This window comes from Frieseomelitta varia, unplaced genomic scaffold (assembly GCF_011392965.1).
Source record: "Frieseomelitta varia isolate USP_RPSP 00005682 unplaced genomic scaffold, Fvar_1.2 scaffold_320, whole genome shotgun sequence".
Lineage (NCBI taxonomy): Eukaryota > Metazoa > Arthropoda > Insecta > Hymenoptera > Apidae > Frieseomelitta > Frieseomelitta varia.
In genome coordinates this window covers 408,901-434,587 of record NW_025110058.1, presented here as the reverse complement: position 1 = coordinate 434,587, position 25,687 = coordinate 408,901, and the positions used below count along the sequence as shown (strand labels likewise).

The following is a 25,687-nucleotide window of genomic DNA, read 5'->3' as shown; positions in this document are numbered from 1 at the left end:
AATATTCAATTAATTACTATTCAACTAGTCAATTATGTACTTTGTTTTCAATTTATGTGATATATATTTATATTATTTATACAATGTATAAATTTTAAGCATATATAGTACAGTATTTATTTGTATACCACATATCAATATGATCGTTTCCTTTCAAATTTGTAGATAATATTATCTAAGTGTTATTAATTGTAATTTAATAGTTATATTTTATATTGTAATATTTGAAAGATACTAATCTACAATTGTTTTCAAACTATATATGATTTTACTTGATTATAATCATATTTGTTATTAAACTGTATTTAACATTCGGTGACATCATATATTTGTTGTAAAAAACAAAATTTGGTTTTGTGGAATAGATGCTATGTTTTATACATATATATGTATATTAGCGTATAAATAATTTATATGAACCTGTGAAAATGACAGATAATTAAAATGAAATTATTAAAAAAATACTTAGTATTAATGATATTTTTTCTACTCTATCTCTTATCTAGATGAAACCTTAAAATTTAATTTAATAAATTAATTATTATTTATGTGTCTGTTAACAAAAAATTTAAAGATGGTACAAAATAACTTTTCAAAAATTATTAAATCATTCCTGTAATAAAAATATGAAAGTATGTAGTGTTCTTGATTGTTTCAAATAAATAAGAAATTGTACTACAATTCAAATTTTTTATTTTACAATTTTCATTAATTTCTTAATTTTGTATATTACAACGAGATTTAATTAACATTTTATTATGTGGGAGGATGAAATCTAACAATTTAAAATATACGAGAACTAAAAATCTGGTCTCAATGCACTCTTAATAAGAATAAGCAAGAACATAGTTCATGCTTTCTAACATGGACGCACTCATGAATATGATGTTAAGAAGTGATGGTTGTGTATTCTAACCTTACTTTTCAAGTATAAACATTATTTTTGACATAAAGTGAAAAAAAGACAATGGGACATAGTAAAATATTTTTAAAAAATCGCGCATTAGGATATGTCAGTAATCACATTCCTCTCGTAACAAGATATATTAAAAGGCGGAAGGAAAATCTTATAGTAACATGTGTCGGTAATTCATTTCATACATACGGTTGTTCACATTTTACGCTTCTCAGCGTATCAGGCACGCATCCAGGTGAAATTACAAGTCTCGCAGGAGACGTTTATCACATTTATACAGCATGTGGAAAAGAAATATATGCTTGGCGAAGAGGGACAGAAATAAAGCACGTTTATAAAGGTCACGATTGCACAGTGCATACTCTGCTACCTTTCGGCCAACACTTAATATCTATTGATGAAAATAGCAATGTTAAAGTCTGGAATATTAAAACAGAAGAGCTAGTAACTGAGCTTACTTTCAACAATAATCATTTTAAAATTACAACATTAATACATCCTTTTACATACATGAACAAGATATTACTTGGAAGTGAACAAGGTCAATTACAATTGTGGAATTTGAAAGTATTAAAATCAATTTATACATTTAAAGGCTGGAATACACCAGTAACTGCACTTGAACAAGCACCTGCAATAGATGTTGCAGCAATAGGTTTAAGCGATGGAAGAATTATATTACACAATTTAAAGGTAGATGAAACAATTTTTGAATTAGTGCAAGATTGGGGTTGTGTAATATCCATTAGCTTCAGAACAGATGAATATCCAATCATGGCTACAGGAAGTTTAGAAGGTCATATTGTATTTTGGAATTTAGAGCAACGTAAAGTAGAAAGCCAATTATATAAAGCTCATTTTGGGGCTGTGACAGGGTTAAAATATTTACCCAATGAACCACTTTTAGTATCTTCGTCCCCAGACAATTCCTTAAAGTTATGGATATTTGATTTAGCTGACGGAGCTGGAAGACTTCTAAGAATTAGGGAAGCTCATTCAGAGCCTCCTACTCTTATCCGTTTTTATGGAAATAAAGGTGACAACATATTAACAGCTGGAAGTGATTCTTCTTTGAGGAAATTTTCTACAATCACAGAAATATTAAACAAAAGCCTTGGAAAAGCATCGTTCAATAGAAAAGCTGCAAAGAAAAAAGGAAGACTTGTTGAAGATTCTTTATTAATGCCACCAATTACTGATTTTGCTACAGAAATAACAAGAGAAAAAGAATGGGATAACATTGCAGCAATACATTCTGGTTTGGGTACAGTCACTACATGGTCTTCTGATAAGTCAAGGATGGGAGAACACAAGTTACTCCCAGAAAAATTTAAAAGTAATCGAAATATTGTAGCAACCAGTGTATGCATAACAAAATGTGGAAATTTTGTTGTTATTGGATATAATAATGGTCATGTAGAAAGATTTAATATGCAATCAGGACTTCACAGAGCTAGTTATGGTACTGATAAAGGAGCACATCAAGGTCCTGTAAAAGGTGTAATGGTAGAGTCTTTAAATCAAATTGTAATCACTGCTGGAAGAGATGCATTTATAAAATTTTGGAGTTTTAAACCCAAAATAGGTAAAAAAAAAAAAAAAAAATGCTGTATTTCATTAATACATATATTAAAATGTAACTAATTACATATTATAATTTCCAGAACCATTAGCAAAGATGACACTGGATGAACCAGTTGAATGGTTACGGTATCATAATGAAAGTTCTCTTATAGCTATAGCATTGGAAGATTTTTCTATTATACTATTAGATATTGATACTAGAAGAATCGTTCGACGTTTTGAAGGACATAAAGGACAATTAACAGACGCATGTTTTAGTCCCGATTCTAGATGGTTAATAACGGCATCTATGGATTGTACAATTCGAACATGGGATATTCCTTCTTCTAATTTGATAGATATTTTCCAGGTATATGCTTCTATCGATATATACTATTAATGTAATATGATATGTTAGCGAAACTTAAAAATTAATCTAATTTTAAGATATTGATTGAATATAATATTTTAGATTCCAGAAGCATGCACATCGTTACATTTTTCTCCTACTGGAGAATTTCTTGCTACAACACATGTGTGTAATTTGGGTATATATTTATGGTCAAATCGCACATTATATTCCCATATTTCTTTGAAAGCAGTGAACAAAGACGATCCAATTCCAATGATTGGTCTTCCTGGTTCAACAATAGAAGATAGTGATATTCAGGAAGATGAACTTATTGAAGCTGAGTTAAATTATATTTCACCGGCGCAACTTCAGGACGATCTTATTACAATGTCTGATTTAGCTCATTCGAAATGGCAAAATCTATTAAATATCGATATCGTAAGAAAAAGGAACAAACCGAAAGAACCGCCTAAGGCATCAGAAAATGCTCCTTTCTTTTTACCTACGATTCCATCCTTAGAATTGAAGTTTGACTTTACGGATGTTAATAATACAGAGACCAATAAGAAAATGATTACACATCCTGAATTGCAAAATCTGACATCATTTAGTAAATTGTTACTGTCCATTGAAGATGTTCAGTTTGAAGAAATTATAGAAAAATTGAAGTCCATGAGCCCTAGTTCAATCGATTTCGAGATTCAATCACTTTCAGCAGATGAAAAAACATCCAATATTTTATTACTTCGTTTTATGAAAATGATACATCACATGATGGAAAAGAAAATAGATTTTGAATTAATACAAACTTACTTAGCTGTATTTTTAAAATGGCACGGAACAGCAATAACAGAAAATGAATCATTAAGAGATTACTTAAATATATTACAAGAAATACAGTCAAAAACTTGGTTTTTATTAAGAGATAAATTGTTTTATAATTTAACTGTAGTACAAGCTTTGAAGAAAATGTAATATATTGTAATATACAATTTTATTGTAATTAAAATGGTGTGTTGTTTCACATAATTTATATTTTTTTAATACAATTACAACATATTTTTTGGAAGTACATTGAAATAATTACAGATGTTTGAAAAATAATCAATTTATTGCAATATCTTACAAACTTAATTATGTTAGTACATTTAGAATTTTAAATGTATAATTAATTTTTTACAATAATCTACATTTAGTAAAGTTAAGTAAAAAAAAGCTATGTATTAATCACAAGTATAGTTTGTTCCTGTATATCAATATAACAATTACAAAAAATAATCTTACAATATTTGTAACATATATTGAAAGTATCATTTAGATACAAGTAGAAAGTATTTATAAATATATATACACCAAATTTTGCTATTAAATGATGAAAATTTATTCTCTATAAGCAAGGAAACTGTGTAATTGTTCTATTGTTGTTGTTTCTAGTTCTAAATCTCCTATATAAATTTCAAAATTTGTAACAATTCTGTAAAGACTTCTTTTTGCTGCTGCACGTAAAGAATGAAAAATTTGTTTAATGAATTTATCATCTCCATATTGTTTCTTTGTCATAAGATTTGTTCTTTGTAATTTATCAAGAATTTGCTTTAATGTAAGTAAGGTATTGATTATGAGTGATAAATCTTTTTGAGCAATTCCATAAGAATCTTCATTTAAAGACAACACAGCCAGAGATGAAATTGCATCTGCAGCCCAAATTACTGTTTGTCCATTAAATAAAATATGACATACTTTTCCACCTTCTATTTCGCCAAAGATATATGCAATAAGTCGTTTAGAAAGTAAATATGTAAGAAAATTATTCCACTTTGTTTTTATGAACTTTTGGATGTATAGTTCACTGTCAACATCCTTTTTCATATCACTTTGTTCTGTACAAATTGGTATCTCTTCTTTTATTAAATTGCGCATATGATATATATATTGTTTTTGAAATACACTAATGTCTGTTATTGTTGAACTCGGAGCACAAAGAGATAGCTTTGGTTCCTGAGGTTTAATGCACGCATTAAGATCATCAGAAAATTTCTTGATGAGACTAGTACATTTTTCCACAACACAGTTCCAATTGTAAGGATGACCTCCAGGTTGACTCAATGTGAATAAGACACTTCTTCTAGCTTTATCTTTCTGCGTTATTGTAACTAAGTCTAAGTAGCCTAAGTGTTGCATTATTGGCACTTTATCTATAGATAATATTTCAGGAAGCGTCATTCCAGATTCATCAATATTAAATACACTGCTTTGTTTGAAGTCAAAAGAAACCCATTCTGTCAAATATATTTCAAACATTAAATACATGCTGTCAATTGCCAATATAAATATCAGTTGGTATAACCACAACTGGAAAATCAATGACAAATTCAACAAACTAGGAATGTTACTCAATGGTTCACTTTCTAATTGTGCAGATGCTAAAAATAATATTGTTGAACAACAATAAGGACCCAAGAAATAATAACCGATTAAATAATACAAAGTTGGCCATATGCATTGAGCCATCAATGATGGAAGCAAAGAACTGATTCCTGCCTTAAATCGAAAAAGCTTTGACGAAGATATGATAGGAAATTTTAAATATTTTATATGAAAGATACTAGTTTTTAAGAAAAAATATAATCCACTCCAAAATCCGCTTAACAGTAAAAAGTAATGTTCTTCCATCAAACATGTTCCATAGATTACGCTACATTCTGACATTAAAAATCTATATTTTCTTCCTTTGATTGATAAATGCAACCCAGCAAGAAGGCCACCGATGGTGATATGCAGAATACCCATTAAAATATTTTGAGATGTGAATATACCACAAAATTTAATGAACCTACTCTTTGAGTAGGATGGCATATTTGAGTAATTTTTGATACAAATAATTCCTTGAAAGAATGTAATGGTGGCAAGAACGCAGAAATAACTCCACATTTGAGAGGAGGTTACCGCTATCCATGTGTTTTGAATCCATGTGTTATAATCCATGTTCAAATTCGTAATTAAAAGTAAAAAAGTCACAAGTAAGAATTGTACCGTTATGCTGGAGATAATAGCTAAGAACATTCTCTGCATCAGCAATTCTTTATATCCTTTTTTATTCATCTGCATCATTTTGTTTACTTGTGACGGTTAACCTTCACTTTGTTAATGAAATTTCGCAAATTCTTGCAACTCGAAATTCTTGCCAATAAACTGAACGTAATCAAACTTTCAAATAAATGTCTCATATATTTTTAACGTTTTAACTTTTTGAACATCAAAGAACGAAAATGATATAAACTTTTCGTCTCAAAAAGCCGGGATATTTCTGAATTTCCGTTGAATTTAAGCGCGCCACTATGGTTGTTTTCATGAAATAAACGTAAAGGATAATATTTATTTGTATGATTATGAATTTGAATAATCTTCTTCAACAAAAAATATCATATTATCACAATAAATCTAGACTAACGGAATAAGATTTATTCAGAATATTTATTTTTTAATAAATATTCATGAATGAATTGTGTAAGATCAGTTCGTAGTTTCCTTTCTATTTTACACTATGATTCTAGCAAATGTAAGTCAAGTGCTTGATAAGTTTTCGAACCCGAGGAGGAATTATTCATTATTCAGCAAAGGTTGCCTTACTAGTAACATCTCCAATTAACCCGCATGTCATTTTCAATGCGCTTATTCATATAGTATAAACAAAATGGATTAGAATCTCGTAAGAATTTATTTCTATCATTTTATGGATATCACAAGAGTTCACCGTCATGTGGAAGTGCCATAAATGTGGAAAACCCGTATACTTTGGTTAGTTTCAATCTTCGCATATATTAAAAAGGCGTACTAATTTTGACAAGTACCGTTTCCTGTCATTACAATGAATTGATTAATTTCCTATTTGCATGAACGTGGTGTTACTTATATACTTTTTTTTACAGAAAATATTATTTTACTATTATTTTTCTGTTTTTTAATCGAGTTCTTTGTCGTTAATCAAGCAATGATTTTTATAATTAAAAAATTAATTGTTTATTGTTGTAATATGATGATTTTAACATTTTAAATATTTAAAAAAACAGTGGATGAGAATGAAAATTTATTTATGTAGTTTATTTACCAATTTGGGTAAATATTTAAACGTGCCAATTTCTAAATTAATAATTTACTATTTAAAAATAAAATACATGTTATTTAATTAGTTAGAAAAATATGTTTATTAAATAATCAATGGAATTTTAATTGAATATAGAATTGATTTATTTCGCAGAAATATACCATAAATATATTTCTTTGTCTTTTACTAAATATTTTGAACTTCAGCCGAACGCAAGCAATCACTGGGATATGACTGGCATCCAGAATGTTTACGATGTGAGGAATGTGGGAAACGTTTAAATCCAGGCCAACATGCAGAGGTGCACCATTGTATTTTTTACTAAAATAAATATTTATTATTATTTTTAATATACTACTACACAAGCTTTTATTTAATAATCACATAATAAAATTTATATCTATTTTTTTTTTAATCATTACGTAGCATAAAGGCGTACCATATTGTCATGTACCATGTTATGGAGCTCTGTTTGGACCACAGTTATTTGGTCATGGAACAAGAGTTGAGTCACATACAAGTTTTGGAAAAAAAGAAGCTAGACCATCACTACCCAGGTATAAAATTCAAAATAATATGTTCTATTTCACGATACAGTGTTAAAAATACTATTAGATTAACTGTTTGTTTGTCTCTTATGTCTAGATCACATTTAGAATCAAAGTTGAAAGTTTTCAATCAGTATTATGAAGGCAAAAGTGGTGGAATAAGAAGTCGCGAGGTAACAAAAAACTTTATATTTTATTTGAACTTGAAAAGATATAAGAGAATTGGATAATTAATATTAATTTTTCAAAGGTTAATGGAAGATTGATACTAGAAGGTGCACTTCGCATTTATTGGGGTGTCAGAGGAGTGATTCATTTAAAAGAAGATGACGATCAACGTACAGTAGTTACAGCACGTAATAGAAATTCGTGCAGACGAAGTGTTTCTGATGTGTGTACATATTTTTTTTTTTTTTTTTTTTATGAAAAAAGATGTATTTAAAATATTTAATATGTTTGTATATCTTGTAAATTTTTAAAATAGAGCATAGAAGATGACGAAAAAGAAGAAGATTGCGTAAAAGAATCTTGTGAACAGGATGCAGAAACTGAAACAAAATCTGTTCCAACTTCTCCTGATCATCTTAAAAGCATTACTTTACCAATGAAGCTAGATGTAAAAAATATGGAGTGGGATGAACTGGATGAACTTCTTCAGGTAATATCAATTATTGAAACATCCGATTACGAAATATTTTTGTCACATTTCACTTATTTATTCTTTTTTGGATTGTCTAGGTTGAACGTAAAGTCGAAGATGGGAAAAAATTATACCAAACAATGCCTGAAAACTTGCCATCGATTAGTTCGCAAACCAGTTCCGACGCACTGCCTCTTTCCTCTCAGTCCAGTCTTGATAGATCTGATTCTCGCGAAAATTCAGAGGCGGACAGTCCGAATCATCAAGGAAATCGCGGAAACGATAGCAGTGTAACCAGTACACCAACGCATAGTATAGGTAGCTCTTCCAGTACTGATACACCTGTTTATCATGGCACTCCAAATCGAAACGGTACACTTCGAAGGGTAGAGTACTTCGACAGCTTGGAGAAAAATATGTCTGGCAATAGATCTATTAGCACCGATGATAGTTGGATAGAGAAAGGCTTAAACCGTTCGATGTCCGGACCTGATTGCCTTCAAAGACATCGAACCGATAGCGATACAGATTCTGTAAATTCTTTACATTTTAGAGAGGATGATAACATGACAATGTCCACTGACAGTGGATTAGAGGTATTTGACAATTAAATAATTTGTATTTATTGTTTTCTGTATATATGCATGTTTATAATATGATTTAGCTGGACGGCGTAGTTTTACGACGAAAACAAGGATCCACCGCAATTAGACGTCGCCCAGGCGGTCGACGACAATCACGTAGTCGATTGCGACGTCGTTGTTCAATTAACGGACATTTTTATAATCGTGAAACCAGTTTTTTCACACCACCCCATGGATCTCAAATGTCCGTTTGGATTACAAGTCTAGTAAATACTCAGGAAGTTATCAATCTCATGTTGGATAAATACAAAGTTGATGCTAAGCCAGATAATTTTGCGTTGTTTGTGGTCCGCGATAATGGCGGTGAGTTAAAAGACTTTAGGGAACATAAATCTACTTATTTAGTTTATCATTACTTGAGAAGGATAATTTTCCTTTTTATAGAGCAAAGAAGATTAAGAGATGACGAATATCCGTTGGAGGTTCGCGTAGTGTTAGGTCCGCATGAAAATGTCGCGCGACTTTTCTTAGTGGATAGATTGTCGACTCCGGAGATCAGCTCTGATGTTGCACAGTTTCTTAATCTTTCTCTGGCAGAGTGTCACGGTATATTGCAGCGTTATTATTACGAAGAAGAGCGTCAGATTCTTCTCCTGAAGGAAAAGTATGTTTTTTCTAAAGATTTATAGTTATGTAATATCAATATAATTATCAATTTTACCCATACAGTGTAACTCATCTTTTTTTTTGTTATTGTTATTATTTCAATTTATAGATACAAGGAGATGCGACGAAGAATACGGCAAAGAATGGAAGAGTTAAAGGTTCGACTATAGTTAGTACGTATTCACAATGAACATTTAAATACCCATATTATTATTTTTTTATTAATTTGCACTCGAAGATACTTCCTTCTTTTATATATATATATATATATATATATATATATATATATATAAATTATTTGTCATAAAATGTGTTATTGTAATTGTCTTAAAGGTATGTATTACAATATATAGTTTAACATATAGTTTATTCTACATTGAAACGTATCAGAGTCATTCACCGTCGACATTTTGTTAGCTCACTATATTCTTTCATAATTTTAAGAAACTATTTCTACAATAGTTTTAATTTTCTGCTTTAAGTATCTGCTTGAAATGTGCGATAAAAATTAATTTATGTAACGATGCAGAAGTTGAATCAATCTTCGAGTCGTTCAATTTTTATATGAATTTGTTTCTTGAAACTACCGTTAACGAACGTCGTGAAGCATAAAAGACGACGATGATTATAGTAGAAAAGCGATTTCTTGCAGAATGACTCACTATCGGAAAAGTGATTTACGTTTGAATGTGCCGAGCGATAACATACTAACATTTTCTAACTTAAAGTCTTATTGTTACCTTATCAAATTGTACTCATTACATTTGCATCTTTATTGCATTTATTAAGTAGTCGTTAATGCGCAGTTACTATCGAGACATTCAGTGCAATTTAACTAGAAGTTCATGTATCTAAATGATATGTTATACATATATATTGTTTAAGTCAAGACTGTGCATCAAATAACGTAATTACGCAATCATTCTTTAACGCTATATCTTTTAAATTGCTATTTGCTAATTGTTATATGTATAGCATTTAATTTGATTTTTTAACATTGAAAACAAACATGATTTATTAAGTATCTGTGTAATAGACAGACACCGATATTAAATCAATTTCCAGTGGTTTCTGATCGATTCAAGAGAGGAACATTTTATAAAGGGGAAAGAGAAATGATATTGTTCGCAATTTAGATTAGAATCTAATGCAAGGCTGTCCAACTTTTGCCTCGTGAGGTTTCTCTAGATTTTCTGTTCACGTAGGTGCCAAAGGAAGAAGAAAAAAAAGAGGAAAATGAAAGAAATTATTATATATTAAACGATAAATGGAAATAGAATTTTAACAATGGAATTGTTGAATTTAAATATTAAAGAAAGCAGAACGTTTTAAAAACTATATGTAAATGTATATACATATATCGTCCGTATATAAATGAGAATGACTATAAACGATTGTACCTTGAAATGCAGTTTTAGTTGGACAGCTCCGAAATCCATAGATAATTGTTATTAATCAATAGTAATTTTCGACACTGCCGCAATTGCTAAATCGTAAATAAATATTTTATCTGTAAAATATAATACGAAATCCCCCACGAAGAAAGAGATTGCATTAAAGATAATTTGGCTTCTAGAGTCTGTTCGAAGGCTATATTAACCCATATGAGGAATTTTAGGAAATTAAATTTGTTCATATAGTTAGTAGTTTCATAACTATATTATCATGTCAATGATAATCGATTTTAGCTAAAACGTAGGAATTTTAATGAGACAGACTTTGAAAAATGTTTTCTTCTTACTTATAGCAAGAAAATGTAATAATTTAGATTTTGATTTAGAATTAAAGTCATAGTTACGTTTCTTTCCTGGAAATTGTCAGATTTTCCTCATTTAGATAATTTCTCATTGAAATCTAAAATTTTGTATGAAAACTTATATTTGAGTTAGTTTAGTTTTGAAAAGAAACGTTGATGCAGAAGAATCTTCCAAAATCGTTTTTTTATAAAAATTTTTGCAAATTTCGAGCGCATTACAACAGAAACATTTTAGTTAGCATTTTGAGCATTCCAATTTCAACGCAAGAAAGTATCATACTGATCGTATTTTTTGAAGAATTTTTAGATCCCTTTTCAAGGAATGCTTTGAAATAAGGGTCGTGCAAAACGCAGTAGTTGTTAAACGAAAAGTGGAAACAATGATTAGCCTCTGATCGTAAAAATAACAAAGAAAATTCTGATAAAAATTAGACCGTTATACAAACAAAGAATACCTACTGAAATAATTTTTCAGTAAGTTCAAAAATGATAAGGACAGAACAGCCTCCGTTGCAGAGAAATAATAAAAAAGTTTCGTTTAGCAACTATTTCGCGTGACGTTTATTCTGAAACATCCTGTATACTACATACCTACATACTATGTATTTCTACTAGCAATTGTTATGTATTTGAAAGATTTCTAACTTCTGTGTGTAGACGTGGTTCAGAAAAATGGAGGTATTTGCGCACAGTTACGATTGTACAATCACATGCTTAATATTGCACAGTGTAATTGGTTTCCAATGAAAAAAAGAAAAAAAGAAAAAAAAAAGAAACGTGTACAGTGAAGAATATACAACGGATTTAGTAAATGTTCACCGTTGTTTATGACAATAGATACCGATCATATAATCATAATTTTAAGCTAGTCACATTTCATAAATAGTCACATACACACAAACGCACACAGTGTATGTGTGAATGCGTTCGCTATTCGAGTGTTTAGACAGATTATCGTGAACACAGTTTTTGAAATTATTCAATTTGTTAACGGATATGATTTCCATTACAAAAAGAAGAAAAGAAAAGAAAGTAAAAAATATCGGGTGAACTGTATCAATTTGTCAGTTGATTGAAAAGATTTCATTGTTTGAAAAGATTTGTTGTAATTTTTACTTTTTGCCTTTTTTATCGTAATTTTTTAGTGCGGGAGATAATTTTATTATAAAAGATTATAAAAGATTAAATAGAATTTTTAATATTTTAAAAGATCACGAAACGTATTCTTCGACTTTAGAGAATTATCCAAATAAATATTAGTTTAATTATTATAAGCGCTGCTTATTCCAGTGGATTATTTAACGCAAACAAACTTTTGACTCGGTTCAGTAGCCAATGGAAACAATCTAGTAGAATTGAATTATGCAGTTTACCTTGTCTTTCATTTCCGTCCATTAGTTGTTTGCTGAATAAACATTATACAGGGTGATTCAGTAACTGCTGCCACCTTGGTGTTTTTAAAACTATGCAAGTCAACATTTGTTTTACGAGAATAAAAATATAGGATGGAAAAAGATGAAAAAGTAATAGAAATAAAACAAATAGAAATAAAGAAGTTGAATTATCTATTTCCCAAGCTTGATTAAACATTTAATCTATGTCTTTATTAAATATTAAATATTCGTTTAAAGATGAGGCACACTCATGATTCGTTTAACCCATTCTTATTCTCAGCAAAAATAGAAATAAGTGTGAATTCTCCAGTAAAATAAAGAAGTGAATTCTCCATTTGAATGCGTCGCGTCTGACCATAAGAGCGCTGAAACTACTTGCTCCATAGTGAGACCAATGTCGTAAGCGCTACATACTTTTATCCGTTCCGAAAGTGTTTTAATATTATATCGCGAATAAAAACATATCATTTGCTTGAAAAAGCAAAATAAAATATTTAAAAATCATATCACGGATAATAGTGTTATCTGTAGGAAAATTGTACAATCCTTACTAGCTCTCTATAAAGTCTTAAAATATGTTTATTGTACAATTCATTGGTATAGTATCGCAGTTATTATAGTATATACAATTACTAATTCTCCAGATCACCAATTGAAAAAAACCTGCATAGTTTCAAAAGCATTAGAAATTGTGATCGATAATCAACTGTTTTACAAAAGAATTAATTTTAAAGCAATCGATATAAATGGAATCTACATCGTCAAAAGGGATCAAAAGATTTACATAGTTTTGGAATTCGTTTTCGTTTTAGTAAAAATTTGACACAACACTCGAATTGCGTCGCGGTACCGATTTTTGTCGAATCTTGAATAGATTTCAACCGGAATAAAAAGAAAGCAAAGAAAAGATTAAAAAAAATATTATAAAAGCAAATAAAAAAGCATAAAAAAAAAGGAACGAAAACCAATATAGACTGGATCACATGAAACTGTTTGTAGCGGAACGGTACACGTTTTGGTTTTTGTCATTTTACAATAAAAAATACCGGGAAAGAGAAAGCATTTGCCCGACGTGCAGCAATAGCGATAGCGAATAATAACGAATCTCGAATTTTCTGTCTGAGGAAATGGAACGATGAATCTCAATTCGATTGTAAAGCAGCTTCTGCTATAATTATTACGTTGTTAAGAAGAGAAGTTGTAACGGGATATTTCTCGTCATCGCACCTGTTCTTTTGATTTTCTATTTCTCAAATGATATTCAGCGTTACGTGAAGTTCTATGCGCGAACGCGTGAAAGATGCGTTTCAACGAATACGAACGAGAAAGAAAAGTGGGCGAGATAAAAAAAAAGTGGGAACAAGGGTGGAAAAGGAATAAAGAGTTTGTGTACAATAAAACTGGTGGCGTTTGTTCAGAGATTAAATAGATTTAAAATACTCCGTACCATGACATATTGAAGCGAATATTGACAAGAATAGCGGATACACGCTATTGTTGCTTGATGTATCGGAACGTATCTAAGAACGTACGTTGAAAATGCACAGTCCAAAATACGAGGTATATTAAATGTGAAATTGTAAAATATATATAAAAAAAGAAAAAAAAAATGTATCTGAAATTTGTATGAAATCGTTGAGAAAGTAATAAAGTAATTGCTTCTTTTATATTGATTTTTCTCATTCCGTGTCTTCTCTTCGTCAATGCTGGAGAAATAAAATTATGTTGCAGATTCTCAAATACAGATACCTTGTGTTCTTTTAGGTTCTATATGCTCGAATTAAAAAAAAAATAAAAGAGGGGGAAATGAAAAGAATTCGCATCTTACCTAGAGAGGTTGCGTGGAGAAAACAATTGAACGCCGGTAATGTTGAGATTGGACAGAATGTATTTATTTATCTTTGAAGTACGTAGAGTAAAGTAGATCAATGCAATGTTATGAGTAGTGTATTCGAGTAGTAATTGTCATACGAGTTGCTAGGAACGAGTATGTATACCCACAACACCGAGGAGCTCAGCCGCTCAATTTTTTTTTTTTTTTTTTTGCACGACACTGATATACATTAAACGTTACAAGATAGCAATAACGATTATCACCGTTGTTTCATCGTTATCATTGACGTTACCATAGTACCTTAGCCACAACTTTATTACATGACTTACATCTTTGGCATCGTGGACACCAGGATTCAACAACAATACACGCGCTCACGCACACATGTACATACACCCACCACGTACACGCACCAAAATCCTCAAATTTAATATCGTTTCTCGCGGCGTTTTTTTTTCTTTTTCCTTTTCTTTTTTTTTTTTTTTTTTTTTTTTTTAAGTAACGCGGAACGCGGCATGCTGCTTACAATTACTAAACTTAGGCTTCCTCGCATGTCAGTCTCACCGACTGGAAAGCACGTCGACTTGTTTTCTCCGTGACGATTCTCTTCTCTCTTTTTCTATTTCTCTCGACTGAAACTTCTTTATTCATCGGCGATACTTCGATTTTACCTCGCTTCGATATTTCATTCGTTGAAAAGCAATATTTCAACATTTTTCTTAAGATAAAGGAAATTTTAAGTAGTGAAAAGTACGAGTTTGATGCAGTCGGATCGGGTGAACTTTATATGTTACATGTCAATTATGTATATATATAAAATACATTAGACGATACGACATCAAAGGGAAAAGACCAATTGTTTAACGAAGTTAATAATTTTACGAAATTAGTAAATTTAACTCTATAGTGTTACCTGTTGAGACTTTGAATTTTGAAACGTTCAAAGCCTTTCTTCCTACAAACTCCATACTTTTCACAATACCGATTACAATATTCTCCTTTAACTGCAACAATTCCACTTCAAATGATCAAAAATAAAAATTTAGTCAAGAACGAGATAAAATCGTCAGATCACAAAGTAGAGAGATTCTTGTTTTTCCGACTTCTTCTCGTTTTTTATTCTTCTTTGTAAAAGAAAATCGTCACGAGTTAAAAGAACTCAAGCGATCCCTCGTCCATCTTTCGTCCAACGCTCTGTCTAATTCGACATTTTGTTTCCCTCGCGCCGGTGGCACGCCGGCCCATCATCATCGTCCATTTAATCGAGGATGCCGCGGACTTGGCTATCACAAATCTGGCACGAACGAGCCTTACAAAAAATACAATACGCGCCCGCGACTTTTTGTTTCTTTTTTTTCACGATTTTCTATTTTTTTTTTTTTTTTTATTTTTGTTTTATCACAGACCAGCGCGCCGCCCGACATTAGCGTCCCTTTGCTAATTACGCGTCGCTACCGCTTTTGTTTCGCCTCGCACCATCCGTCTACGAAAGCTCAGGGCCGGGAGAGGGGTTAAGGGGAGGAGAAGGGGTTGATCTATCAATTTGCCCTCAGCGGCCATCGATTCATCGATCGTCGTTCCTGCTGCACGACATTTGTCCCGAGAAATAAATCATTTCGTCGAGTTTCTTCTCTTCGACTCTTTCTTTCTCCATTTTTCTTTTTGTAAACTACGAAGCCAGTTTAATGAAAAATAAACTGAGCGATAATTAGATCGAGGGTAAATGAATGACGATAATATTTGTGCAGATTAGATATTCTTTTCTTAGTTAGATGTTATAAGATGCGGTTTAATTGTGAGAGAAAGTAGTGAAATCTATCATTGGTCAGTCCAAACCGGTGGATGTTCATTCTGGCAATTTTCTACTCGATTGTACTACGTGTTCCGAAAATTTCATTGAAAATTGAGATGATGTTGCGTAATTTCATTTTGCATGTTTTTTGTTAAATTGGGCAAAATACCTGAAAAGGCGTCTATTTTCATACTGGTGGAGAATATTTGAACGTTCTGATAATGAATATTAATATTGTTAATTGCGATTACAATTTGATTCGCCAACTCGTTAATCAAATTCCGATCGATTGTTTAATTTGGTTCGTTACCAATAAATTGTAACTGATTATTTACTAAAGTAATTTTCGCTGTCCGCTGCGAATGTAATATATATACTTTATCAGTCATTTTTGCGTCTCGTGTATTTTATATTCAGACCGCTTTCAACTGAATCGGTCAGCGGCCATCGGATTTTGTCAGTAACAGAACTCGACTTTTAAAATCAATCAATAAATACTCATCGATACAAAGATACATCGTACAAATCTAAATCCAAATGAAAGAAAAAAAAAAAAGGAGAACTTCAATCCGAATCTAAATCCAAGTAAAAAAGGGGGAAACTGAAACAGAAATTACGATGACGCAGTAAACGAACGATCGGAAGGAATGGCAGCCGTGCCGGAAGTACCATCGGGAGTAAAGGGTGCAGATGACGTACGGATTTACGCTTACAGCGGCCGCCTGCTACGTTCTTTTCTCACGTCGATTTTTTCTTTTTCCTTTTTCTTCTTTTTTTTTCCTAAAAATGCTCGTGTGTGCCCTCGCGTTTTGTCTCTCTCACACACACACACACACACACACACACACACACACACACACATACACACACACACACATACACACGCTTTCTCTCACCCTCTCTCTCCCTCTCGCTCTCAACGATAACAATTGAATATGAATTAGAAAAATAACATTATATCGTAGACAACAATTGGTTACAATGTATATAATAATGTACCAGTAATAGTGTATTATTAGTTCTTCTTTCTTTCTCTCTCTCTCTCTCTCTCTCTCTCTCTCTCTCTCTCTCTCTCTCTCTCTTTCTTTCTCTCCCTTTACACACAGTACTTTTTATCCCCCGTTACTTTTTTACGCCGTATTTTCTTCTTTTTTTTTTTTCTTTTTCGCTCTTCCTTTTAAAGCGTACCATTGACGTGGGGCGCCGTGACTGGCGGCTCATGGTAACGCTAGAATTAAATTTTACACGCCGCTTCGTAGTCGTCGTTACATCAGCTTGGTCGGTCGATCGATCGCCGATCCGTGATGATCGACGATCTCGCGGTCGATGGGATCGGATTCAGATGAGACTCGCAGCTTTGTACCAACGGCTATTTATACATACGTAATACATCGAACGCGGTAGCCGTGAATGGGCTGACGGCATCCTGTTGCAAGTTTTGACGTCTAGCAAAGAAACGCCGCGAAGAAAAACACGCGCGCGCGCGCGCGATGCTTCTCTATTTTGTTCTTAATGCATGCGCAACTTTTGTCAACAAGTTGCGGGGGGCGAAAAAAGGAAAAGCACGCGAGCACGGTGGTAAAAAGCGCGCGTTTGAGCACGTAGACGCTGACACGTGTCTATACGTCGGCAATAAAAATTTTTCAAAAGAGGCGAGGACACTGTGATTATAGAGTAATTATTATTAGAACTAAAAGAAAAAGGCCAGGATTACATCTTAGAAAAGAAATAATTTTCTCAGTGTGGGAAAATGTTCGGCAGACATTTTCTAAATGTCTCGTTTAATCAACTCGAATTCAGAAAGCTGAATTAACTTACATTTCTAAAATTCAAAAATTTTCAAAGCCAAAACTCGAGCGCGCGGTTTCATCGATTTTCCAGTTGGTAACTTCGATCGTCGAATGTAAAAGGCAACTTGGCCAAGTGCGCGCGCGCGCGACATAAATTTACGCGGCGAATAATCTTTTGTTACAAAAACTCGCGGTCAAATTAAAATCGCGAGAGGAACATTATTTAACATTGATAAACGCATGAGAAATGCGGATGCAGATCGTTCAGCCCGTTCCAGCCAGTTCCTTAATTAATTAATTAATCGATTAACTAAGAAACGAGCCACGCACCTCGACGCAGCACAAAGGCAACGCCCAGCGTTAGTGGAAAAATTCGTGGACAGATTTCGAGACGGCGTGCGATATCATCCTCCACTCTTCCTTTTGTTTTCGTTCCACACGTTTCTCCCTTCTTTACTTTGTTTCGCTTTTCTTTTCTCTTTTCTCTTGTTTCTTTCTTTTTTTTTTTTTTTTTTTTATTTTTTTTTTTTTTTTTTTTTNTTTTGTTTTTTTTTTTTCTTACAAGCTTCTCGCTTGCACGTACACAGAGAAAGAAATATCGTTCGTTCGCATCGACACGTGTACAATCAATCAATTAAGCTAACACGTAACTAGTTACGGTAAAACCTATTCACGGCTTGTACGACAGACACGTATTTTATAATTATATATTATATATAATATATATATAATATAATGTTTATATATATATTACAGTTAGATTGCTCATTGTCAATTCATCGGTTTTATCACATTTAGTACAAGTTGAAAAATATCTCTAACATCCACGTGGAGGGGCGGCGTGGCCACGTGCGCCACGTAGAGCCTTTCCAATTTCTACGTAATTCCTCTTTGGTATTCGCCCCCGTGGCGCATGTGCCGCCCACTCGATTCGTCGAATTACGCTAATTATTACAAGTTACAATCATTCGTTAATATCTAACAGTAGGTACGACAAACAATTACGACAGTACGGCCACGAAATGTGTGTGTGTGTGTGTGTATGTGTGTGTGTTATGTATGTCTATGTGTGTGTATGTGTATTCATTCTATCTTTATCTTTTTTCACGTTCCTTCTCTTTCCCCTTTTTTTTCGTTCGTTTCTTCTCTTTCGTCTTCTTCTTCTTTTTTTTTTTTCTTTTTTGCTTTTATACCTTTCGATCGCGTCGCATTGCTTAAACATTCTCGCGAACCGGCTAAGTGTGATTGCAAAATCGACTTTTCGTTAAAGCTTCGACACAGAGGGGCGGAGGTGTGGGAATGGGTTTCATCGACGCTGGGTGGGTCGCTGGTGAGTTGTCTCATGGTGGGTCTAGGGGACAGAGGCGAGCGCGAATTTCGCTGGGGTTACTCGAACGAATCTCATCATCCTCCCGAAAGGATTCGTCTTTCAATTCCCCCCCTCCCTTTTCTAACATTCCGTCTCAATTTCAATCTCTCGCTTTCTCACGATTCTTTCGTACGCTTTACGTTTCTTACGTCCCTCTGTTTTTCTCTTTTCACTCTTTTCTACTTGGTGGCGGGAAGTCGGTAACAGTTGGACGATCTCTCGATTTCACAGCAAAATTTACACGGCGAAGCGACGGAGACTCGTGCCGCGGGGTTTACAGACAGACAGCGAGAGGAGACACTTTATATGTCTCTCTCTTTCTCTCTCTCTCTCTCTCTCTCTCTCTCTCTCTCTCTCTCTCTCCGAGGACGAAACAGCGATAGCCGTAGTCGTTGATTATTGCTAGAATAACGAGAATAGTCGAGAGAAGATTTAAGAAGTGAAAGGTTTAGAAAGGTACATCTACGATTAATTTTGCCGAAATAGTTTGCGCGGGAACCGTGGCGTGTGCACGCGCGCCGCACCGTCTGCCACCTCTCGATCCGCCGTTGTCCGAGAGAGGAGGATTCGCCAACATCTATCTACGTTTTCGGTTCGCCAAGCTTTTCCACTCCGTGAAAAGGATTTATTTTTTTCCCGCGTTCCGTTCTTCCGTGGCGCAAAGGTCGGGGGTTGCAACGCCTCTGGTGCACGCGCGCGCGCACGCCTTGTCGGAACGTGCAACCACGCCGTGTAAAACCGGTTCCAAGGTATCTTTCTTTCTTTTTTTTTTTTTTATACGTTGCTCTGTTTTTTTTGGGGGAGGGGATTTTTTTTTCTTTTTTTCGGCGTTTCTTGAATCTGACTTTTGTTTACTTTCTCGAAACATCGTAGCACGCGCTATTACACAGACGAAGCTAAACGCTGAAATCGTTCGCAGAGTTCTCTCTTTTCTTTCTCTTGTTTTTTTTTTTTTTTTTTTTTTTTTTTTGGTTTTTTTTTTTTCTCCTTTTTTTTTTTTTCGTTTTTTTTTTTTTTTTTTTTTTTTTTTTTTTTTTTTTTTTTTTTTTTTTTTTTTTTTTTTTTTTTTTTTTTTGGTTTTTGTTTTTACTCCCTTGTCATATTTACGTTTATATCTATTATATTTATATATTTTTTATTTATGCGCTATTTAGTTATATTTATTTATTTATTTATTTTTTTTTCGTTTAAATCTTCTTTAGAATAGACACCGAAAAAAGACATCGAGAGACTCGAAGGAAGGTTTGAAATAGGAGATTAAAGTTTCCGTTTCCGGCTATTACGTTCGAAAATTGTCTGGCTACGTTAACGAGTCGAGCTAGCTACTATACTTCTGCTGTTCTCTATACACGAGTTACGCGCACGCACGCGTGTGTGGGTGTCTGTATCGGACAGAGAGAGTGTGTGTGTGTGTGCGCGCGTGTAAAGATGCGGGTGTGCGTCTTCTCGTTGTAGGTGTGTGTGTGTGTGTGTATGTGTGTGAAATTAGTCATTGTGTCTGTGTCGTGTAACGCATGTAATGCTTCGTTTTAAACCTACGAGTAGTCGTTCCGTACGGACGGACCGACGGACACCGAGGATTGAGCAAACTGTTATTGCACGGAACGCATAAACTCGAAACACTCTTCAATTGTTTCTGCTTCTTTCATTCTTTCTTTCTTTTTTTCTTTCTTTCTTTCTTTCTAGCCTCCCTTGCGAACCCGCGCGGTTCGCCGTGCTTCTCCCGCGAGAAACTGGTCCTCATCACGCGGCACGCGATTTCCGCCAGGGCTTCGTCGATACGCCATCGAAACAAAGCCTCGCGTCGGAAGATTTTCACGACTTTGACTTTCACAGAAAGACGACGACGTTCTCTAGGATGGTCGTTGGAATTTTATTTCAAAAGTTTTGCTTCAGGTGTTTTGCAAATTGAATCACTCTCTGGATACTATTCGAGTATAATAATTGAAAATGGACTCGTAAATTCGTATTCATTGCAATTTTTACTGTCGAACAACGGAACATTTAATCCGAGGAATTTAATCTCAAAGAAGATTCCCTTTTTCGTAGGTATATTCCCATAGGACGATCGTTGGAATTTTAAAAGTTTTAAAAGCCTCAGACCTTTTAAATTGAATTATTTTCTGGATATCATTTCGGTACAATTAGTAACTCAGTAAATTGATATTTGTCAATTCTGATATAGAAATTTCATCCAAGGAACTTAATCTTACCAGTTTCTCTATTATTTTCGTTCAAACAAATTTCGAAAGCATTCTGCCTGTCGAATTCGTTTCACGAGTGGAGATTCATTAGAAAATAGGAAAACGCTCGTAAAAGATTCGTTTCCACTTTCCACTTGGTTTTGCGGAATTCTAAAATCTGCCAGATTGATCAGCAAGTTCGGTTTTTCAATTCATTTGTTCGAGCATCCTCTCGAAAGAACCATCATCGTCTTCTTGTTCTTTTAACGAGATCGATTTGAACAAGAAACCGATGCACGATTGAATAATTGAAAGAGCGGAGAGGCAGAGTATTTTCGTCGCGAGGGCCAGTTTGTCGCTGATTTTAATCACTTGCGCGGTCTCTATCGATTAAACATTAACGGCGAGAGACCTTCTTACAACATTCTATCTAAATACACTTAGCGTATATCCTCGGAACATAGATAAACCAGTTAAAAACATTGTATATGTTCCTATCTACCTATACACAATATATAGATATAATGTTTGTATATCATAACCATATTAATAATAATAATATTAATTACATATATATATATATATACGATTGGAGTAAATAATTAATTAATTAATCCTTATGCGTATATCACATCTGATCGTTCAGTCAGTATAGGAAGACCCTCGCCTCGTCACCAACACACACACGCACACACACACACACATACACACACAAACCCGCTTTCAAGCATTCTTCCTCTTAAACCCTCGTCTGAAAATCTCGAAATTACGAAATCTCGAAATTTGAAAATCACGGATCCCGTTTCGAGATTCGTTCTGTCGTCGATTTCTCTTTGTATCCGTTTTCTTCGTCGTGTTCGCCCGTTTAGCCTTTCTCTTTCTCCCTACCTAGCATCTCATTTTTTTTCACCACCCTCTCGTTACTTTTCTCACTCTCTTCCGATTCGTTTAAATTATATGTACCGAGAGTACGGCTACTACCTAAACAGACATTTAATTTTTGTTGTTTTCTTTTGTTGTTTTTGTTGTTGTTGTTGTGGTTGTTGCTGTTCTTGTTGTTCTTGTTGTAGTTGTTTGGTAAAAACTTGAAATCGCCATCGAATATCAATATAATACACTTAGTACGTACTTATAGTATAAATATAGGAACATTCATTAAATATATTTTCATATATATATATATATATAATATTATCATCGTTATATATATATATTTATATATATATTAGAATTTGTATATATATATATTTATATATATATATTACTTGGTGTTGTATAGGTAGCTATAATTTTTAAAGGTGGTTTAAAATGCCCAATCCATTCCATAACGCCTGGCCATGGGATGTCGCTTCGCGTTCCAGAATCATGTACATATATGGAATTAACGTTACTTTTCACTTGGATAAATCGGGTTGTTTCGGTTCGAATGCGATTAAGTCGGCTCGAACGTAATCGTCCACCGCTACGCCGCGATTGCCTGGAATTTCCGATTCCTCCGCATCGGAATTAATTCGCGTGATCGAAGCTTACGTTCTGTCGACGTTGTACCGAGGTCCAGAGAGAGAAAGAGAGAGAGAGAGAGAGAGAGAGAGTAAGCGTTAGACATTTTACAAATGTCACTAAAGAATATTACCCGAGGCAAACTTATTCCAGTGTACTGTCACGAATTTATGTAATTAAAGCTGTTTACAAATTTCTACATCGATGATAAAATCAAAATACTCTGTGTTCAAGAGTAAAGAGTAATGCAGTGTCAGTTTTAGCTTTCTTTTCCTTTTTTCGAGTCCGAAGGAAGAGAATAAAGTTTATCAAATATATCGAACAATGCGATCCAATTTTCAGCGAGGAAAGACAATTCGTTAACACGTAAACTACTACTAGCGGGTAGTTTTATTGAAAGAGTATTATTATCTCGATCGTAAGAAGTAAGAACTGTCTGCGCGTGCAACGTCACACAGCGTACGGTGTATGCTGACAGCAGGCTGTGTGTACACGAAAAGCCAATAATGCATCATCAATGGTGTGCATCGCAGCGAACATGTTAATTATCGACACCGCTACTTAATGCGACACAAACATTAACGCGTTCGCTCGCTTTGCACCTCGCCGGAATACCGCACAATGTGTGTGGCAGCGAACGGCATTAAGCCGTCTTGAATAAATAAATATCTAAACTCGTAATGTCGCCGGGGATCTTTGGAAAATTCATTCGAACGATTTTACACGCGACGATGCTGTCCCTTTTGCAAGAGATAATTGCAACTTTGTGCAACGCCTATTTCTTTGCGAGGTAAAGAAAATCAATACGAGTCGGACGATTCAAACGAAAAGAAATGTGAAATTGTGGACAGAGAAGAATAAAACAATTAAAGTGGTTGATTCCACAAATCAAATTTAAACGTCGTTGTTTCAAATTGTGAAAACACTCAATTATTCAGTGTAAAAATCTAAATGTCAAATTACAGTACATTGTAATTGTTATATTTGGTATTTACTATTACATCGTAACAAGTACCAAAATTTAGATCTCGTAACAGCGTGCCTAAGACCAACAAAAATACATCGCGCGCGAAGACTCTCGGCTTGCAGTTCCGGGGCTACCTCGCCACTTTTCTCCATTTCTCTCAAGTCAACGACAAACGTCGTTGTTTCAAATTGAGAAAACACTCAATTATTCAGTGTGAAAATCTAAATGTCAAATTACAGTACATTGTAATTATTATATTTGGTATTTACTATTACATCGTAACAAGTACCAAAATTTAGACCTCGTAACAGCGTGCCTAAAACCAAAAAAAAAAAAAAAAAAAAAATACATCGCGCGCGAAGACTCTCGGCTCGCGGTTTCCGGGGCTACTTCGCCACCATTTTCTCCCATTTCTCTCTCCCTTCCTCATTGTCCTCCTCTAGGCCATGAAACAGACGGATCGCTCGGCGTAAATATATATCCGTAAATGTAAATATCACTCGTAAGTAAACTATAAAAAAATATCACGCGGATATATTCATGTGTTTCAGTGGACGTATGACGGAAAAACCAGCTTCTCAGCCGCGAGCCGAGATTCCGGCTCGAGGGGGAACGATGCCGAGGCCGTGCACGCGCCCCCCTTTGCAAAACCCACCGGTTTGCTCCATTCCGTTCTGCTCGCGATTCCTTTGTGCCGGGACACACAATCGCGTTGAATATATTATGCCGTGCACATTTCGGAGGTACGTTTTACCGACTTCGATTGAAAGACGGTTGGCTATCACGCGAACTAACGTGATGCGGAGTCACACGCTCGCTCTATCGCGCGTCTCTTTCCCCCTTAACCGAGGCTCGCCTGCGTTTCGTACTCCGCCTGCGTCCACGCCTCTCTCTTTCTCTCTCTTCCTCCCTTTCTCTCCCTTTCTCTCTCTCTCTCTCTCTCTCTCTCTCTCTCTCTCTCTCTCTGTCTCTCGTTCGTGCACACGTACGCGCGCCTCGTCGCGATTAATTGATTCCCGGAATCAACTCCGAGTCGTAAGTTCAGGACGAACTTAAAACGAGGATCCGATGCATTATTTCGCGGTATCGACGCGGCCCCGCTCTCGACCCGCCAGCGAACAGGAAGATCGCGAGGATCGTGGACTCTCGACGTGGTGTTTGCGGTTAAATGGAAAGGAGTAATGTAAAACAGTTTTCTCTCCGGAGTCAAAAAGAAATCCAGAAATTCAGAATTCATAACCTGTTGGATCGAACGAGAAGAGGAACGCCATCTTGTGCGTGAAAAATCGTTTCTTTTACGTGAAAATTCTGAAGATCTGATCTATCTACCTTGGATTGAATTCCAACGAAATTCTAATTGAAGAAAAAGCAAGATCGAATTCACTTGGTCGATCTCTAACGAAGGTGTGTACATGACAGTTAATTGAAGAAAAAGCAAGATGGAGCGAGAATTCACCTAGTCGATGGATATTCATGACGACGGCTTTCGGCAGACGGCTAGATCCCAGCTAGCGGGACATTCGGTTGGATATAGCACTGTCAGTGGAAGATTGATGGCGTTTCACAACGACGGGGTGTGTCGAGTGTCTGTTTTTACTACTGCTCGTGGAAATTTTTGGCTCGACGCTCGACGGTGTCAATTCCTCGTGATCATTTTTTTCCCCAAGAACACAATGCAGTCACCTCTGTTTTCTTTGTTACGAATCGGCGCCAATGTTCGAAGCGTAG

The 25,687-nt window shown here is 34.3% G+C and overlaps 3 protein-coding genes across 4 annotated transcripts in view; 2 read left to right on the top strand and 1 right to left on the bottom strand.

Moving 5' to 3' along the window:
• The first annotated feature begins 860 nt into the window (after positions 1 to 860).
• LOC122530019 (WD repeat-containing protein 36) lies at positions 861 to 3,860 on the top strand. The gene is made up of 3 exons (XM_043656623.1): positions 861 to 2,501; positions 2,581 to 2,849; positions 2,952 to 3,860. The coding sequence occupies exons 1-3, from the start codon at positions 968 to 970 to the stop codon at positions 3,804 to 3,806; spliced, it is 2,658 nt and encodes an 885-aa protein (XP_043512558.1). The 5' UTR covers positions 861 to 967; the 3' UTR covers positions 3,807 to 3,860.
• Positions 3,861 to 3,928: 68 nt separating this feature from the next.
• LOC122530023 (nucleoporin NDC1-like) lies at positions 3,929 to 6,281 on the bottom strand. The gene is made up of 2 exons (XM_043656631.1): positions 5,669 to 6,281; positions 3,929 to 5,110 (listed from the first exon to the last, which is right to left on the bottom strand). The coding sequence occupies exons 1-2, from the start codon at positions 5,940 to 5,942 to the stop codon at positions 4,212 to 4,214; spliced, it is 1,173 nt and encodes a 390-aa protein (XP_043512566.1). The 5' UTR covers positions 5,943 to 6,281; the 3' UTR covers positions 3,929 to 4,211.
• Positions 6,282 to 6,403: 122 nt separating this feature from the next.
• LOC122530024 overlaps positions 6,404 to 25,687 on the top strand; it is a 143,089-nt gene continuing 123,805 nt past the window's right edge. Inside the window, exons 1-10 of one of the 2 annotated variants that reach the window (XM_043656633.1) lie at positions 6,404 to 6,629; positions 7,143 to 7,237; positions 7,363 to 7,493; positions 7,582 to 7,657; positions 7,735 to 7,875; positions 7,969 to 8,142; positions 8,223 to 8,720; positions 8,789 to 9,071; positions 9,153 to 9,372; positions 9,484 to 9,547. In XM_043656633.1, coding sequence (XP_043512568.1) covers positions 6,590 to 6,629; positions 7,143 to 7,237; positions 7,363 to 7,493; positions 7,582 to 7,657; positions 7,735 to 7,875; positions 7,969 to 8,142; positions 8,223 to 8,720; positions 8,789 to 9,071; positions 9,153 to 9,372; positions 9,484 to 9,544 — 1,719 coding nt within the window. In that variant the 5' untranslated portion in view covers positions 6,404 to 6,589 and the 3' untranslated portion in view covers positions 9,545 to 9,547. Of the gene's footprint in view, positions 6,630 to 7,142; positions 7,238 to 7,362; positions 7,494 to 7,581; positions 7,658 to 7,734; positions 7,876 to 7,968; positions 8,143 to 8,222; positions 8,721 to 8,788; positions 9,072 to 9,152; positions 9,373 to 9,483; positions 12,123 to 25,687 lie in introns of those variants that run through there. The other variant, XM_043656632.1, reaches the window with a different exon arrangement.